The sequence below is a fragment of the Manacus candei genome, unplaced genomic scaffold, assembly GCF_025592945.1.
Source record: "Manacus candei isolate 608988 ecotype Guabito, Panama unplaced genomic scaffold, ASM2559294v1 h1tg000076l, whole genome shotgun sequence".
NCBI classification, from domain to species: domain Eukaryota; kingdom Metazoa; phylum Chordata; class Aves; order Passeriformes; family Pipridae; genus Manacus; species Manacus candei.
Window position 1 is genome coordinate 6,804,470 of NW_026138124.1, and position 17,668 is coordinate 6,822,137.

General features: G+C 60.2%; 2 protein-coding genes across 7 annotated transcripts; one reads left to right on the top strand and one right to left on the bottom strand.

Moving 5' to 3' along the window:
• Window positions 1-1,902: 1,902 nt before the first annotated feature.
• Window positions 1,903-5,694, bottom strand: LOC127481009 (uncharacterized). Of its 5 annotated transcripts, none has more exons than XR_007908075.1 (3): window positions 4,028-5,324; window positions 2,646-2,700; window positions 1,903-2,275 (listed from the first exon to the last, which is right to left on the bottom strand). XR_007908075.1 is itself a non-coding variant. In XM_051809813.1 (2 exons), the coding sequence occupies exons 1-2, from the start codon at window positions 5,657-5,659 to the stop codon at window positions 2,246-2,248; spliced, it is 321 nt and encodes a 106-aa protein (XP_051665773.1). In that variant the 5' UTR covers window positions 5,660-5,694; the 3' UTR covers window positions 1,903-2,245. The 5 variants fall into 5 exon arrangements, 1 of the variants encoding a protein (XP_051665773.1); XR_007908074.1 differs by having other exon boundaries at window positions 4,060-5,267; XR_007908076.1 differs by lacking the exon at window positions 4,028-5,324 and adding an exon at window positions 3,535-3,601.
• On the top strand, window positions 5,578-16,155 carry WDR81 (WD repeat domain 81). Of its 2 annotated transcripts, none has more exons than XM_051809774.1 (11): window positions 5,578-5,744; window positions 6,510-10,058; window positions 10,315-10,422; window positions 10,535-10,725; window positions 12,412-12,602; window positions 12,838-13,003; window positions 13,187-13,352; window positions 13,654-14,352; window positions 14,525-14,670; window positions 14,854-15,033; window positions 15,829-16,155. In XM_051809774.1, exons 1-11 carry the CDS (start codon window positions 5,699-5,701, stop codon window positions 16,153-16,155), a joined length of 5,769 nt encoding a protein of 1,922 aa, XP_051665734.1. In that variant the 5' UTR covers window positions 5,578-5,698. The 2 variants fall into 2 exon arrangements, with proteins under 2 accessions (XP_051665734.1, XP_051665735.1); XM_051809775.1 differs by having other exon boundaries at window positions 6,513-10,058.
• Window positions 16,156-17,668: the final 1,513 nt, after the last annotated feature.

Below are 17,668 nucleotides of genomic sequence, written 5' to 3' on the forward strand. Positions count from 1 at the left end.
CTCCTGCCACGTCCCTGCGTGCTGGATGCTTCGGGGAGGTTGACAGATGCTGGAGGAAAGAGTCATCCAGTTTTTTGCAAGGCAACAGCGAGCGAGGCTGTGCTTTCTACAGGAAACCCTGCACTTACTCAGCAGTCACATGGGGCTTTGCAAGAGGAAGGGTAAGTCCCAGGAGCTGGGCAAGTTCCCACAGGGACACTTACTGTCAGCCTAAAACCCCTCTGGTTTTACGTGAGCTGCAGGATAGCCAGAGCCTGAGCCCTCTGCTCAGCAGGTGAGATACTGCAGAACTGGTTTTGTGTTAAATACACAAACTTGCCCTCTGGCACCTTCTCGCATATGAATTTGACCTGAAATATGACGCTTTGCATTTCCTGACCCCGTGGGCTCGGTGCTTCTGCTCAGGGCAACTCTCTGCCCTGAAATAGCCACATCTTACCATGGCATTTCAGCAGTGCAGGTTATTCCTTCACGACAAATTTATGCATTCCCTGTATCCCGAGGCACACCAGGTCAGAGGTGCTGGTGGCCAGAGCACCAGCTCCCGTCCCTATCAAGCTGTGCTGCATAAGAAGGGGAGTAAGCCCAGGAAGCTGCTCCTCCCTGCCCTTGGGCACCCTGCACACACACACACCCACACCCACGACTTTCTGCCCCCTCAGTGCACTCCAGGAGGTGTTGGCCACTGAGCAGGTGCCAGTTGTTTTGTATGGACTTGCAGCAGGGCAGCCGTGGTGGAAGAGACAGGCTCTGCCTCAAGCTGGAGGAACTAATCCCAGGGGGGTTCAGCAGCCCCACTCCCTCTGGGTGACAACCACCCCAAAGAAATTCAGCTTCTCGTAGCCATCAGGAAGCACAAGCCAAGAAGAGCAGCTTTGTGTAAGAAGGAAAGACCCCAGGACAACAGATTTGCTCCACTTCTACCACTTAATGGACACCAGGCTGCTTTCTGTGCTTTGCTGGGTGCCAAAATTGGGAACAGCCCTGCCTTGGGCGGCTGGAGCCCAGGCAGGCAGAGATTGTGCAGACATTTCAGCACAGGCCGTTCCTCCCTGCCCGCCCTCAGAGCTGGGATGAGCTGTGCTCTTCCTGGCAGGCCCCGAGCAGCAGTGCCTGGACACTCCCCTGATTCCCAGCCACCAAGGCAGCCTGGGGGGTGGTGGTCCTGGCAGACCCGTGGGAAAGGCACCTCCCGGAGTGCAGAGGCTCCCTGGAGCCCTTGCTGTGGCCACACAGAGCTTCTCTCTCACTCAGTGCAAGGCAGGGAGGGGTCGCCATCCCTGGAGAGCAGCTTCCAGGTTCCTTTTAGAGAAGTCTTCTGCTTCTATCCACCAACGAGGCAGAGCTTGGACCATGGAGGAGCCTCGCAAGATTCACCTGGGCCCCTCTCAGTGCTGCTGGCTCCAAAATACCTGGAATCCTGGTGCTGCCCCAGGGCCAGCCACAGTCAGGGCTGCTCAGCCTCACAGGACAGATAGTGGTTCCGGGAACAGACGTCCAGAGGCTCCAGAGCCGCGCGTGACTCGGACCTGAGTCACCCTCTCCCAGTGGCCCAGCCCCACCGCAGCCGGCCCTGACCCGCACCAGGGCAGCGTGGGTGTGGAGCCAGCCCTCTCCCCAGGCTCCATCCCACTGCCTGGCATGTCGCAGGATTAATCCAGCTCCTGAGCTCAACAGCAGGTCAGACCTGTGGGCTACGCCCAGCCTTGGCTCACCTCTGGCTCGGGGCAAACCCAGGGGACCTGAACAACCAACCCTCCACCTGCAGACCCCAGCGGGGCATCAGGGATTGAGCTCTGGTGCTGTGGCCCCCCCAGCACCCCAAAGGGTTTACAACCCCCACCATCTACCCACCAGGCAAGTCCGGGCACCCCATGGGCAACAAACTTCGTAAAACTGAACTGTTGAGCAAAACAGAAAGTTTAATGCCTCTTTTGGTCTCCTCTCAGCTCAGTGACACCCCACTGCAGCGGGACCCCGCTGACAGGGCTGCCTGGCAATCCCCCAGCCAAGGCTCTGTCTGGAGGCTGTGGAGAGACTTCTTCATCCCGGCTGGACTCATCCTCAGCCCTCAAATCCACAGGACGCTTCAGACTGGCTGATCCTGGTCACTCAGGGCACGGGTCTGGCTGGCATCCAAGGTCCCAGTGACAAGAAGAGAGTGGCTACATTCAACAGTTCTTCAACTGGCAGCTTTAGCTACTGGAGAAGGACATAAAGCTTGCCACTGAAGAACTGGTGCTGGTTAGCCAGGAGCAAGGGGGCATGGAAGCACCTGGAAAGGAAATACATGGATCAGAGCCGGGATCAAACCACGCCGAGCCATCACCCACAGCACTAGGGCTGCTCCTCTCCCCCTCTCCAACACCAGGTCCTGATCTACCACCTTGTCTTCCCCCCAAGGAAGCTCCTCGGGGCTGAAATCCCCCCCATCGCGTGGAATCCAGAGGCAGCTCCGACCTCAACCCTTCCCTCTCCCAAAGCAGGTGGTGCATGAGCTCCAGCACCTGCAGCCGGCCCTAAACCACGAGTGACGGGAAACCCAAGGCTGTTTTTGCTGGAAAAATAAGAGATAAGAAAGCCTGCTCCATGCAGGGCAGGGAGGCCACTGCAGGTAGGGGTTATGGCATTCCCTGTCGGCTCACCTCGGGCATCCATCGGCGCTGGCAGGGTCCCACCTGGCCAGGGGCCAGGAGCCTCCTGACGGGGAAGACACTTTGTCAGGCGGCTGCTGCCAAGCCACCGGTGGGGGAATTCTGGGGAGTGCAGCTTTTTTTTCCCCCCGCCCTCCCACCCCGAGTCATTTTGTTGGACGGCAAGGACGCCGACCCCCAGGGCTGGTGTGAGACCCCGCTGCTTCCCCTTCAGCCCGGGAAAAGTCCCCTTTCCACACCAACCCAGCGTTTTAGCTACTGGGGGTTGAGTTTTGGGAAAACCCCCAGGCAACTGGGCCTGGCAGGGTGGGCAGACGGACCCGGTGGGGGGACAGACAACACCGGGAAACTCCCTGGGGGCCAGCACAACATCCTCCCGCCGGCGTCACCCCAAAGGTACGGGGGACCCCGGCTGGCCCCGGGCCTCAGCGGGCGGCGGGTGCGGCCGGACCCCGGTTCGGGGCTGCGGGGAGGCTCCCGGTGCGGGGCCGGTGGCCGGGGCGCAGCGGCGGCGGCGGGGCCCGGCGGGGATGCCGAGCATTCCTGGCGTGCCGGGTACATCTGGTCCGGATTCCAGTGAGCTGGTCCCGGCCCTGCTCCACCCCCGCCGGCCCGTGAATCAGCACCCGCCGCTGAGCCACCGGCCCCGCCGGCACCGGGGGCTGATGAGGGGGGGGCTGACGGTAACACGGCTCCCACCCACCCCTCCTCGGCACCGACAGACCCCATCGGCTCTGGGAGGGGCCCCGCTGGGAGCTCGCCCCGCTAATAAAACCCGCTGTGCCCACAGCCGGTGCCCCCCTGCCGGTATAACCGGGTCACCCCCCTCCACCAGAGCGTCTCCTCCCGGTAAAACCAACACCCCCGATCCCCCTCTAACCGAGACCGCTCCCCGCCGCCGCCACTCCACGGCCAAGCCGCTCCCTCCGCTCCCCCCGGGACTCTCCGCCGCCCCTCCCGCCCCTCCGCCGCCCGGGATGCTCCGGCCCGTGCCCGCGGCGGGAGCGGCCTCAGGTCAAAGTCTGCCCAGCCCGGTCCCGGAGTGAAGGTCACCCCCGGGGCGGCCACCGCCCGTCGCGGGAAGCCCCGGCCGCGGCTCCGCCCGCCCCACCGGGACACCCCTCGGCGCGGGGGCCGCGCACCGGCCCCGGCCCCAAACCCCCCCGTACCGCGCCCCGACACCACCGGGGGCGAGGCCGCCCGGCCCGGGCGGCGCCGCGAGGCCAGGGGAGGGACGGGACGCGCCGCGCCGGGCCCCCACCGCCGCCCTGCTCCGGGGGGAAGGTCACCTTCCCTTCCCGTCCCTTCCCGTCCCCGGTGGGGCGCAGCCCCTCGACCCCCGGCGCACCGGCGGGGGGCTCGGCCGCTCTTACCGCGCGCCCCAGCGCGGTGCTGGCGGACCTACCCGCGGGTCCGGTCCCACCGGTGCCGCCCGGGCCGTGGCGGGTCCCTGTTCCCGGTGCCGGTGCCGCCGCCTCCCCCGCCGCGCCGGCTCCGTCCCGGATCAGCTGGCAGAGTCATGACGCAGCCGCCCCCGGCCCCGCCCCTCGGCCCCCGGCCCCGCCCCCAGGCCAATCGCCGGCAGGCACCGCCGCCGCGAGCCGCGCCCGCCCCCGCGCCGCGACTGACGTTCGCTCCCGCCAATGGAGGCCCGGCCCTACCCGGCGCCCGGCCAATGGGGAGCGGAGGCCATCCCTCCGCCCTGCCCACCGCGCTGGGGAAGAGTCTGGCTCCCGCCTCGCGGGCCGGCGGTTGCCTTGGAAACGGGCGGGCCGCCGCGGGGCATGCCGGGAGTTGTAGTGCGGCGCGGCGCTCCCGGCATGCCCCGCGTGCTGTGAGTTGGCATTTTCAAGAGGGGGGAAGGGGCGGCGGGGACGGGACGGCCCCGGAGGGGGCCTGACCCTCCCGCGGGCCCCGGGCGGGGTGCGGCGCTGCCGTGGGGGCCGCCCTCGGGCGGCGCCTTCCAGCGCCCGGGGCCGGTGACACAGCCCCGATTCCGAGAAGTTGCTCCAAGTCCTCGGGCCAATCAGAAGTGAGTGCTCGGCGCGCGCGCCAATAGGCGGGCGCGGGGGGCGTGGCCGCGAGGACTCGGGTGACCCCGATGACTTGGCAGCGCCGCGCGATGACTGGACAACTTCTTTAAAGGGGCCGCGCCCGCCGCGGGCGGCGGGGGAAGGGAGAGCGCAGGGCACCAACAGCCCAGCCCAGCCCAGCCCAGCCCGGCCCGGCCCGGCCCGGCCCGGCCGGATCAGCGGGGCTCACCTACTGTCCCGCGCACAGCCACTACACTGATGTTCCCTACCAGGCTGCTCAGCCAGTGGGGTCAGCGAGTGCTGGGGCCGCGGTGCCCCTTTAAGGCCGCCTCCTGCCCTTCGCCCCAGTAACAGCTGATTGCGGCGGGCCAGGCCGGGCGGGCCAATGAGCCGCCGCCACGTCCCACCCACGTGACGCCCCCACGCGCCGCCGCGCCATGCGGCGCTGCCCGGTGGGAGCCCCCGGCGCCCCTTAAAGGGGCCGCGCGCGGTGTGGCCGCCCGTGGCTGCCCCGCTCGTGTCCCCCGCGGGCGCCTCCGCGCCCGCAGCCCCGGCACCACCCGAGGGCGGCGGCGGGCGGACCCGGCTCGGCTCAAGGGCACAGGGGTTGGGCAGAGCCAAACGGGAGAGTCCTGGGGTGGCGGGGCCGGGCTGGCCCCGGTCCCCTTTACCGGCACTCACCTGCCGCCGGTGGGTGGGGTCCGCCCGCCGCGGGCAGGAGACCCCTTTAAGACCGGCTGCCTCGTCAGCGCGGCTCGCCCAGCTCCAGCTGACAGCCTGGGGCGCCTCTGACGTCACCGTGACGTCAGGGGCCAGCCGTGTCCCCGCCGTGTCCCGCCCCGCCGCTGCCCATGCTCGGCCCCGGCCCCGCGCCCCGGCCCCGCCGCACCGCCCCGCGCCCGCCCCGGAGAGCCCCGGCCCGGCCCCGCGCGGGCCCCGCGGGCTGCAGGTGCCGGCCCCCCCCGCGCACATGGCGGCGCGGCCGCATGTGACCGCCGTCACCTGACCAACATGGCCGGGGCCGCCCCCGCCGCGGCTCCGCCGCCGCCGCCGCCAGGTAACGCGGGGCCGCCGGGGCGGTGAGGGTCCCCTCCTCCTCCCGCGGGATGAGGGCTCACGGGACCGGCCCTCGAGCCCGCGGGGCTCAGCCCGGCTCCGCACTCCCTCCCCTCCGGGGGCGAGGGCCCTGCGGGGCGCGGGGCCGCGTCTCTGGCCGTGGCCGTGGGTCGGTGCTGGGGATGCGCTCATTGCTCTGGGCATCCTCTGAGTCACCCCTGGGGCCAGCGTGTACCCCCCACCAGCCCTGGGGGTGCAGATGACCCATCGTGCACCCCCCGGCCCCAAGTCCCATCAAGTTCCCGCCATCAGCCCTTGTGGCTCTGGATGTCCCGTCATGTCCCTCGCTCAAGGCTGGGGCTGTGGAGGTGCCATTGTGGCCCTCCCACCACCTGCAGAGGTCCCATCATATCCCCTTCCCCAGGAGTCTGTTCAGGTCTTATCATGCCCCCACACTGATCCCATTGCATCCCCTTCCCCAGCACTTGGACTGTGAAGGTCTCATCATGTTCCCCTCCCTGTGTAAACCCCACCATGTCCCCCTGCTTGGCTGCAGAGGTCCCACTGTGTCCCTCCCTTCCTGGGCTGGTCTCTTCTCAACCCCCACCTCCTGATACAGCAACCAAGCCCTTAAAACAGCTTTTTTTCTTTGCTCCGGGTGCTAATGGGGAAGTGAGACTTGTCGCGTGACAGGGTGACAGGGAGGGCAGGACGGTGCTGCGCTGCTCTGCTCGCTCACAGCCCCTCTGGGCCACCTTCCTCCCAGCAGGAGCCAACATGGAGAGCTTCCTGCAGAGCGTGGAGAGGGACCTGAGCATCGACCGCCGGCAGCTGGCCGCCGCCACCGACAGGACCCATGTCACTGCCTTCGTCCCAGTGAAATGGCTCTTGAGCCTCCGGGAGCGCCGGGTGCTGCCCGCCCTGTGCCCACGCCCGGAGGGGCTGAGCGAGGTGGAGGTGAGGACGTTCCTGCAGCACTCGGTGGAGAAGCTGCCCGCGGGCTGGACCCGGGTGGAGATCCACGGGCTGTGGAAGGACCGGCTGAGGTACCCGCTGCAGGTGCAGCCCCCCGGCTCTGACCACCCAGAGACCCTGCATGGCTTCATGCAGAGCGTGGCCACTCAGAACTACCGCAACCTGTGGTGCCGGGCTCACGCCCGGTACGCGCGGCCCTACCAGCACGCGGATGCGCCGCCCACCGTGCCGGCCCTGGATGCCCTCCGGGCTGCCCTGCAGAAGGTGTATGGCTGCCCGGTCCTTCAGGTGGGCAGGAATGTGCACGGTGCTTCCCCTGCCAAGGAGAGCCCGGCAGCCACCAAAGGGGTGCCCTCCTGCCCCAATGTGCTGCAGGCGGAAGCGCTGCTGGAGTCAGCCGACATGCTCTACGTCATCTACCCATATGTGCAGTACTGCCTGCACGACATCGTGACGTTCAGCCCGGCCAAGCTCACCAACAGCCACGCCAAAATTCTCTTCCTCCTCTTCCACGTGCTGCAGGCCATGAGGGCTTGTCACCAGGCGGGTCTGGCTTGTGGTGCCTTTTCACTTCGGGACGTGGCTGTGGATGAGAAGCTGTGCAGCCGCCTGCGTGTGAACTTCAGAGAGTACGAGGGACCGAGAAAGGAGGAAGTGAACCTGGAGGCTGGTGTGGAACGAGTGAGTGAGCAAGGCCGTGTTGGGCAGGAGGCGAGGTGCACCACCTGCCAGAAGGACCTCCGAGACCTGGTGTTGCAGTGGGTGCACGGGCAGGTCAGCAACTTTGACTACCTTATGCGTCTAAACAGTTTGGCTGGGAGGAGAATGGGAGACCCCAACTACCACCCGGTTCTTCCGTGGGTGGTGGACTTCACCACCAAAAATGGCAAGTTCAGGGACCTAAGGAAATCCAAGTTCCGTCTCAACAAGGGAGACAAACAGCTGGACTTCACCTACGAGATGACCAAGCAGGCATTTGTTGCTGGGGGGTCGAGTGGGGAGCAGCTCCATGTCCCCCATCACATCTCCGATGTCCTTTCGGATATCACCTACTACGTGTACACGGCTCGGAGGACACCCAAGGCAGTGCTGTGCTGCCATGTGAGGTCTCAGTGGGAGCCCAATGAGTATCCAGCCAGCATGGAGCGCATGCAGAGCTGGACCCCGGATGAGTGCATCCCGGAGTTTTACACAGACCCCTCCATCTTCCGATCCATCCACCCGGACATGCCCGACCTGGACGTGCCGTCGTGGTGTAGCTCCTACGAGGAGTTCATCGAAGTTCACCGGATGCTGCTTGAGAGCAGGGAGGTCTCCCAGGACCTCCACCACTGGATCGACCTCACGTTCGGGTACAAGCTGCTGGGGAAGGATGCGGTCAAGGAGAAGAACGTCTGCCTCCATCTGGTCGACAACCACACGCATCTGACGACCTACGGGGTGGTGCAGCTGTTTGACCAGCCGCATCCCAGGCGCATGGTGGGACCTGCCTACACTCCTGCTGAAGCTCCAGCCATCGCCCGGCCTCTTCTCCAGAACATCCGGGAGACTGTGTTTTTGGAGGATATCCAAGGCCAGGTGACAGATGCGGTGAATGGGCTCGTCCTGGAGGCTACTCCCAGTGAAACCACCTGGTCTGGGGAGAAGTCCATCGCTGGTGAGGATGATTTAGAGCAAGGCATGGAAGCCCTGGATTCGATTCCTGCTACTGGTAGAGCTGGTGACCAGCCCTCTGTTGCTGTGCCTTCAGCACAGCCCTCCACCTTCCCTCCTTATGCCACCGATGGCAAATCCTCAGGTGTCCGACCTCTCCGTCGGAGCAAGGCAGGTGCTGGGGATCAGGCTGACATGAAAATCACACTCCCTGAAGGCTTCAATCCACTCCAGGCCCTGGAAGAACTGGAGAAACTGGACAATTTCTTGGTTAAAGGTTTGAGCAGCGAGATGCAGCTAATGGAGCAGCCGTGGGAAGAGCCACCGCTGGGTCTCTCGGATCTCTTCCAGAGGGACATGCAAGCTTTGGGCATTCTGGTAGCTGAGATTATATTTGCTCCGAGGATTCGTCCGTCGAAGCCCGATGCGTCCCTGTTGGAGCGGTTCCTGATGGTGCGTAATCTGTGCCGTTACCATCCCAAGGAGATCCCAGCCCCGCTCCAGCACGTGCTGCATGTCCTGCTGCAGCTGAACGTGCCGGTGGAGAAGCTTCTGAAGACCAGGCCGGGCAAGGGCACAGTGCAGTTGTTTGAATACAAACCCATCTCCCAGGGCCTCCCCCCACCCTGTCCCACGCAGCTCCTCAGTCCCTTCAGCTCCATTGTGCCCTTCCCCACATACTTCCCAGCTCTGCACAAATTCATTTTCACCTATCAGGCAAAGAAGATAGAGGATGAAGGTCAAGGCCGGGAGCTTGTTTTCCAGCTGTGGCAGCAGCTGGAGGGGATCCTTTCTGAAATCACTCCTGAAGGCTTGGAGATTCTTCTGCCCTTCATCTTATCTCTGATGTCTGAGGAGAACACCGCTGTCTATGCAGCGTGGTACCTCTTTGAACCCATAGCTAAATCCCTCGGCCCGAAGAACGCCAATAAATACCTGCTCAAGCCACTGATCGGAGCGTACGAGACCCCCTGCCACCGCCATGGCAGGTTCTACCTGTACACAGACTGCTTTGTGGCCCAGCTGATCGTGCGCCTGGGGCTGCAGTCCTTCCTCCTGAACCTGCTGCCCCACATCCTGCAGATCCTCGTTGGCATCGAGAGCTCGCGGGAGGAGAGCAAATCCCTCCTCGGCACGGCTGAGGATGATGAGAGTGGAGGGGAAAGCCCGGTGTCGTGTGTGTTTGGGGAGGAGATCAAAATGGACGTGGAGCACAGCTCTGCTGCACTGGACCTCCTTGACTACACCTCTGGTGTCAGCTTCCACGACCAGGCCTACCTGCCTGAGGCTGAGGAATTCCAGGGTGGCCTTTATGTCGGGGAATCTCTGCAGCCTCAGGAGCAGGAATCGCTCAGCCTTGGCCGGCTGAGTGACAAGAGCAGTGCCAGCGAGGTGTCCCTGGGAGAGGACAGACCTGCTGACGGGGATTCCCAGAAGGACAAGAGCAGCTTGAAGTCGATGGACAGCAGCCAGGACCTGAAACAGAGCGAGGACTCGGAGGAGGAGGAAGAGGAGCATGAGGAAGAGGAGCACGATGACCCTGTGGTTGATGCAGAGCTGACAGTGGTTGTGGATGCTGGTGCCTCCGTAGATGTCACCCTGGCTGATGACAGCAGCGAGCCAGAGGATGGGGAGGGAGAGGAGCTGCCGGATCACTCTGATGACAAAGAGCAGACAATACTGCTGGGTAAGACCCTGCCAGTGTTGAGCCTGGGCAAACACCCACTAAAGGGCAGAGCCTGGGAAGCAGTCGGTCTGGATTTGGGGGTGTCTGTGGTCCCAGCTTGGGGACAGCGATGAAACCGGCATAAAAGATCAGATCTGCCTGTGGATCTGAGACTCCAGGGGCTGCCCAGGGGGCTGGCAGGGTCGGGGCAGCAGGCGGGTGATAACTAATCTGTGCTGTGCTGGGCTCTGTCCTTGCAACTGTTTTTGTTTTGCAGACACAGCCTGTAAGATGGTGAGGTGGCTCTCGGCCAAGCTGGGCCCAACCGTCACATCCCGCTTCATCGCCAGGAACCTGCTCCGTCTGCTCACGTCCTGCTACGTCGGTAATGTCTGCTCCCTGGAGCCCGGGGTCCCGGGGTGGGCTGTGCCCCAGATCTCTCTGCTGCTGGCTTGGGTGTAGCTGCTGCTCCAGCTCACGATGTGTTCTCTGGGCAGGCCCCACCAGGCAGCAGTTTGTACCGAGCAACGATGAGAACAGTCCCCTGAGTACAGGAAACATCTACCAGAAACGGCCAGTGCTGGGAGATCAGGTGTCCAGGCCGGTGCTGGCCTGCCTTGTGCACATGGCCTACCTGTATGGAGAGCCTGTCCTCACCTACCAGTACCTGCCCTACATCAGCTACCTGGTCAGTATTGCCTTTTCTCCTCTTCTCACGCGTGTTGGGGTGAGAGGTTTGTCCAGGCACAAGAGGAGGATGCACAGTAAATAGTTCAAGCTCACCAGGAGCCTCCTGCATGAAAAATTGAACTCACCTGAGCTCTGTCTGGGTCAGTGTGGGCTGAGCAGCTCTGGCTGTGTTGGCTGAGAAAGGCAAGACAGGCACTTTCACCCCCTGCCACAAGGTCCAGACTGCTCCCAGCAAAGCAAATGGATGTGTACACACCCCTTTTCCCCCATTTCAGCCAGGGCCTTTCCCTGTCAGACCCGTATCTGACGCATGTGAAGCCACAGGAAAAGCTTTTCTTCTGCTTTGCTGGGCGAGGGTGCCCAAACAGAGCTGGCAGAAGGGTGGGATTGTGATAACAGGCAGGAGGAGCAGCTTGGGCTGCTGTGGGATTGCTGGAGCATGTGTTCTTAGATGTCTGTGTGCACAGATAGGGATGAACCGGGGAGAGGCTAAAGGGTTTTCAACTGTGTAAAAAATACTGGCAAGACTCACTAACTTTTCAGCTTGAAATTCATAGCTGAAAAGCAAGAGGAAAATGTATAATGCAGCTGGTTGAAAAACTAATTTTTTCATCAAAAAAAAAAGTTTCGAATGTTTTAAACAGGCTTATTTTTCATATTGCTCCCTTTTTAGTGGTTATAAACACTTTGGTTATGGATTCTCGTTTAAATGGAAAACTTCAGTAGCTTTTTGATAATTTAAACATAGAGGAAAAGAGGCCACAGCTGTTCATTTAAAGAAAACAAAAAGGCATTGTCAGTTTTTCCAGCGTTGAAGGGGAGATTTTTCAGGGGAAAAAATCCCATTTTTCAGCAAAATCATTCTCCACCCAGTTGCAATCACAGCTCCAGCTGTTCTGCTTTGCTTTACTAAGCTCATTGCCTGGGGGCACGGAGGGGATTAATACCCCTGTGAAACAGCATTTGGCAACCTGATATTAAAGCGATGGAACTTGCGGGTCACAAATAGGATAAAGTCAATCCTTCTTGCAGGATTTGGCAGGGTGGCTATTTTGTGAGAGGAAGAGCCTCTGTGATGAGCTGGAAGATGGCAGGTGTACAAGAAATATAGCGGAAACTGGGAATTGTCTGTGGGTTTTGTTATTGGCTCTCTTTTCTTGGGTGTTTGATTTGTCTGGGAGTTAGGAAATAGCACAATCTAGAAGAAATCTTTTAGTATTGCTGCTGATGTTATTAACTCTTTGGCACTGCCATAAACAGCACTAGTACACTGTCAGCAAAAAAGGATGTGTTGTTCTGCCTCATGAAATTATGAGGAGCTGGATTTCTGGAAGTCAGCAGCAGGTTTGCCCATAATTTGTGCTTTGGTATGTCATGCAAGGACTGTCCCTCTGCAGACTGCACATCCAGGCTCAACATGGCGTGGGATGAAGACACTGATTCTTGCTTTTAACCTGTGTGTACATAAGAGGTTTCCCCTCTTTCTGTGCTGGCAAACGATGCTCTGGGGTCTGCAAGATGGTGCGGGCCAGTGTGGGGTTATCGCTCTCCCTTTTGAGTTTCCCAGCTATGACCAGCACTACCATTCTGGGTTTTGAGGCTGAGCTCAGGTGATCCTGGGATCACCCTGGCTGTGTCCTGCTGGGGAGATGGTGGCCCTGGCACTGAATGATTCCTCTTGCAGGTTGCACCCAGTGGCGGGTCCGGCGGCGTCCGGCTGAACAGCCGGAAGGAGGCCGGGCTCCTGGCTGCTGTGACACTGACTCAGAAGATCGTGGTGTGTCTCTCTGACACCACACTGATGGATATTCTCCCCAAGATCAGTCAGGAGGTGCTGCTCCCAGTGCTGGGCTTCCTCACTTCACCAGCTGTCGGGTAAGCGCTGCAGTCTGCTGTGCCTTCCACCAGGATCGGCACAAAATCAGGGATTTGGAAATGGTTCTTAATGCTCCTGGGGTTGGGGGGGCTGCACCTGCCCTGGTGTGCACCTTCTTGCACTGGTACACAGCTTGCGATGCCCAAAGAATTCTGAAAAAGGCAGGAAGTGTGACGCAGAGGATGGGAAAAAGGGATATGCGGAGGGCAGGCTGGTAATGGGTGTCCTCTTCAGCTTCCCCAGTGGTGCCCAGGCCCGTGTTGTCCTGTGCATTAAGACAATCAGCCTAATTGCCTTGATCTGCCTGCGGATTGGGCAGGAGATGGTGCAGCAGCATTTGAGTGACACGGTGAGAAACTTCTTCGGGGCGTTCTCACTGCTGCAGGAGCTGCAGGACCAGGTCAGTGATGTGGGAAAGGTCCTCCTGCCACCCCCCTCCCCAGTGCCCAGATGCAGGAATGTGGTGGGCATTCCTGCACACACCAGGACTGATGTCAGCAGTGTCCACCCAGGCTGTGTTTGTATAATTACTTGTGTAGTGGGAGCATCTGATTTTGGGCATCTTCCTGTTTTCTCTTGTCAGGGGTTGACGGCAGAGTCGCTGAGCAGCTGTGAGGTGCCAGTGATGGAGGTGCCCCTTTCAGATGGGAAGCTGCTGGCCCTGGATCCATCTGTTCTGGTGGAGTTACAGAAGGTGTTTAACCCTGAGATGGCCTACATCACCTACATCCCCTTCTCCTGCTTGCTAGGTACGGCTTGGCCACCAGCTCCAGGGATTTGTGAGAGAGTTCCATGGTCTGTGCATGTGTGCTGGGCCTGAACTCAAGAGAAATCGGGGGTCATAGAGCTGCTGGAGGAAACACACAGCTCCTGCACTGTGGCTTGGTCTGCTTGTTGGGTTGGGAGCCCCCTGGGCTTCAGGCAGCTTTAGCTGGGAGCAGCGTGTGGCTGGCTTGTGGGGAATGCTGCGTTCACAGCCCTGTGCTGACCCTGTTCTGGGGGTGATGTTGGGGAAATTCCTTCCCCTGAAGCCCTGTTCTCTCTCTTCAGGTGATGTTATCCAGACGGTTGTGCCCAACCACTCGCTGGTGGAGAAGCTGGCCAGCCTCTATCTGGAGAATGTGAACCCCAAGAACCTGCAGGTCGTTGGCCTGGAACAAGCACCGAGTGTGGTGGGCTCAGACCAAGACACGAGAGGGGCTGAGCCCTTCTCCAGCCCTCACGAGGACAGTCACTCTGGTACTTTTGGGAGCGTGCTGGTAGGGAACCGCATCCAGGTCCCTGTGGACACACAGTCTGAGGGTCTCGGCCTGCTTCGCCTCAGTGCTGGCACTGATGGCTTTATTCCCAGCTCATCCAGCGAGGAGAATGCCCTGAAGCACGACCTCCCTCGCAGCACCCACATGCTGTGTGGGAACTGGCTGGCCTACTGGCAGTATGAGATTGGGGTGAGCCAGCACGACCCCCGCTTCCACTTCCACCAGATCAAGCTGCAGAGTTTCTCAGGGCATTCGGGGGCCATCAAGTGTGTGGCACCACTTGGCAGCGAGGATTTCTTCCTGAGTGGCAGCAAGGACAAGACTGTCCGCCTTTGGCCCCTGTACAACTACGGGGATGGCACCAGTGAGGTGCCACCGCGGTTCACCTACGCTGAGCACAAGAAGTCTGTTTTCTATGTGAGCCAGCTGGAGGCACCACAGCACGTGGTGAGCTGTGATGGGACTGTGCACATCTGGGACCAGTTCACGGGTAAGAAGGGAAAGGGTGAGGGCTGGCTAGAGGGAACTTGTCCAGTCCTTACAGACAGAGGGGCCATACTGAGTTTGGATGGCTCCCGTTAAAACCCAGCACAGAACTGGAGATTTGCTGTGTACCTTCTCTGTGCATCTGCTGCCAGAGTGTCTCCGTCATGTTTTCACAGGCAAACTTCTCCGGACTTTTGATGAGTTAGACAGCAAAGTGCCCATCACAGCTGTGACCACCATGCCACCTCCCCATCACAGCATCTCTGTGGCCAGCGCAGACTCTGTGCTGCGGTTCATCGACCACAGGAAGCCAGGACTGCAGGTAGGGACCCTGGGGCTCTGCGAGCCACCCTCCTCCATCCGTGTGCGTAACAATGGGATCACAGCTGGCTCAAAGCCAGTTGCCATGTCTCCATGGAAGCCAGCTGGAGCCCAGGGTGTCTTGTCCCCTAAGTGCCGGATCCCCTGATCTCCATCCCCCATAGCTGGCCTGTCTCTCTTGCAGCACGAGTTCCGCCTGGCCAGCGGGGTGAGCGCGGGGCTCATCCGCTGCCTGGCCGTCAGTCCCAACGGGCGCAGCGTCATGGCCGGCTTCTCCTCCGGCTTCATCGTGCTGCTGGACACCAGGACGGGGCTCATCATGCGGGGGTGGCCTGCCCATGAGGGAGACATCCTGCAGATCAAGGTGAGAGGTTCAGCTGGGATCAAGGTGGGGCCTCGTCGATCCTCTGAGGCTGCATGGAGCATCCTTCCAGCAGGGCTTGTCTGCTCCATCCTGGAGCATTCCTCCGCTGTGTCCATTGGTTAGTGCTGCCAGTGGCTGTTCTTGGTCCAACCCTCCTGGATGTCAGTCCCTGCTGAGCAGGTCTGCAGCAGGGGCAGGGAGGAGCCATAGCTCCCGTGAAGAAGCAAATGTGTTGCTTTCTCCACATGGCACTCAGCTTCCCAGGGAGAGTGTCACTCTAATGAATAACTCTTGTCCATATTTACCCACCCTCAGGGAGCAGCGCTGGGGCTCCAGGGTCCTTGACCCAAATGCAGGTTAAACAAAGTTCAGCAGTGTGGGTTGTTTACCCTCTCACTAGCTCTGCTAATAAGCAGCTCCAGGCTTCTCCTACCCTCAGCAGTGTTTTTCACTGTGAGAGAGCCTCCTGATTCCTTTTCCTGAAAAGGAAAATAGTTTAGCAGGTGATTTAGTGGAGAGGGAGACTGCATGGTAATCCCTTTATCCACTGCAGTAATAACAGATGATGAATGAGTTGTGCTGGGTATCAGGATATTGTTGAGAAGAGGCATAGCCCATGTCTTGGAGGATAGCTCTGGAGGAGGTTGCCAGCTACCACAGCATCGTGATGCTTTGCTAATACTTCTCAGTACCATCAGTTGCTTGGAAATGGCTGTGCCTGTCCCAAGGGATTGCACTGTGACTGGGAGTTTTTACAGCAGGAGTATTGGCTCACTGGCCTTTCCTTTCCTGCAGGCTGCAGAGGGCAATGTGCTAATCAGCTCCTCTTCAGATCATTCCTTGACTGTCTGGAAGGAACTGGAGCAGAAACCTTTGCACCACTACAAATCTGCGTCCGAACCCATCCACGCGTTCGACCTCTACGGTAACGAAGTGGTGACTGGCACTGTGGCCAACAAGATCGGGGTCTACTCCATGCTGGAGTCCTCAGCTCTGCCCATCAGCACGACCAAGCTGAGCTCCGAGAATTTTCGGGGTACACTGACCAGCCTGGCGGTGCTGCCCACAAAGTGCCATCTCCTGCTGGGCTCCGACAACGGCATCATTCGCCTCCTGGCGTAGTGACCCCCCAGTCCAGGAGCCTGTGGCTGTCCCACAGTGCTGGTGGTGGAGCTGGAAGCCGGCAGCGTGGCTTTTGGAGGAGGCAGAGTTAGATGTTTCTGGACGGAGGATGCAGGGGGAGGTGTACTTGTTAGTGAGCACTTGATAAAGTGTCTCTAACCTCTTTCTGTGTCTTTGAAAAGAAAAAAAAGCCATAACTGAGAAACCTCCACTGCTGCTGGGAGAGATACTGGGCGTTGTAGGTCACTGTCACCCCTGCAGAGAGGCCTGGAGCTTTCCATACCATGTGTGCCTGACCCCAGGGGACTGTGAGGTGCCCTCCAGAGTAACAGGGACCACAGGAACCCTCCCTCCTTCAGTTAAGGAGTAAGAGGTGCCCCTTGACAAAACACAACAGTTTAGCTACTGCCATCTGCACTTACCCTTCACTTCCACTCCTGAACCACTGAACAGTCTTACTAGGATAGCATAAGCTGGGCCTGGGAACTGCTGCCTTTGGAGCTGTGTGGTGCCAGGCACCTCCTTCTCCCATGGTCGGTGCTCCAAGCCCAGAGGAGGTACTTTATGAACTTTAGGTCCTGCCAGCTGAGTTAGAGCCTGCACGGGAGGAGGAGATGTTAACTAGAGCCCTTCTGCTGCCACACTGGCTGCACAGCAAAGACTGGAATGGAAGTCAGCCAAGGCACAAACCCCTTCTGTTCTGCCAGTTCATTTAGGAATGGGTTGCTGCAGAGGGGCAGTTTGGAATGGGAATGTGACCCTCTAGGGAGGCTAGAACTAGATGCTTCCCTGAGGATTTTGGTTTCTGGAGCAGTAGGGTAGGGCCGTTGTTGGTTCCTGCCCCAGCATCCAGTGATGATGTAAGGGATGAGGAATGCCCAGTGTGCCATGCACTGGCAGGGTTCCTCAAGAAATCCTTCTAATGCTCTCCTTTGTGCTGGTCAGATTCCTGGGGAAGACAGGACAGCACAAAGGTGCTCAGTTTTGTCCCCTCCTGCCCTTGTAGGGTGAGAGCCAGGAGGCATTATCCAGCATGGTCTTCCTCTGAGCTTCCCCTTGGGACAACACTGTTTCCCACCTCAAAAGCAAAGAGTGTGCTCTTTGACCCAGCAGTAGGAGCAGTTGCTTCACTTCTATTGCAGCCCTTTTCCCATCCATCCTTCAGCCTAGCCAGAGCCAGTATCAGGGGAGCAGGAAGCACTTATCATAGGCAGAGGAGGAGCCTGCTGTGGGTTATCCTGGGAGGGGAAAGGGCTTTGATCCAGCTGCTGGTTCATCTGAGCCACCTGCAGCTGGGGAGGTGAGTGGTTGGCCAGTGCTGTCCTTCCCTACCTAAGGGGAGCTCTCAGTCCCGTGTTGCCTATTAACCATTTGCAATAGATGTAAATATTTACTTCTAATAAACTCTTTGAAAGAGCTGCAGAGCCAGGTGTGTGGAAGCTCTGTGCTGGAGGGGCTGGGTGTGCTGGCTGCAGCTCTCTTGCTCTGCAGCCAGAGCTAAAGCCCCTCATTT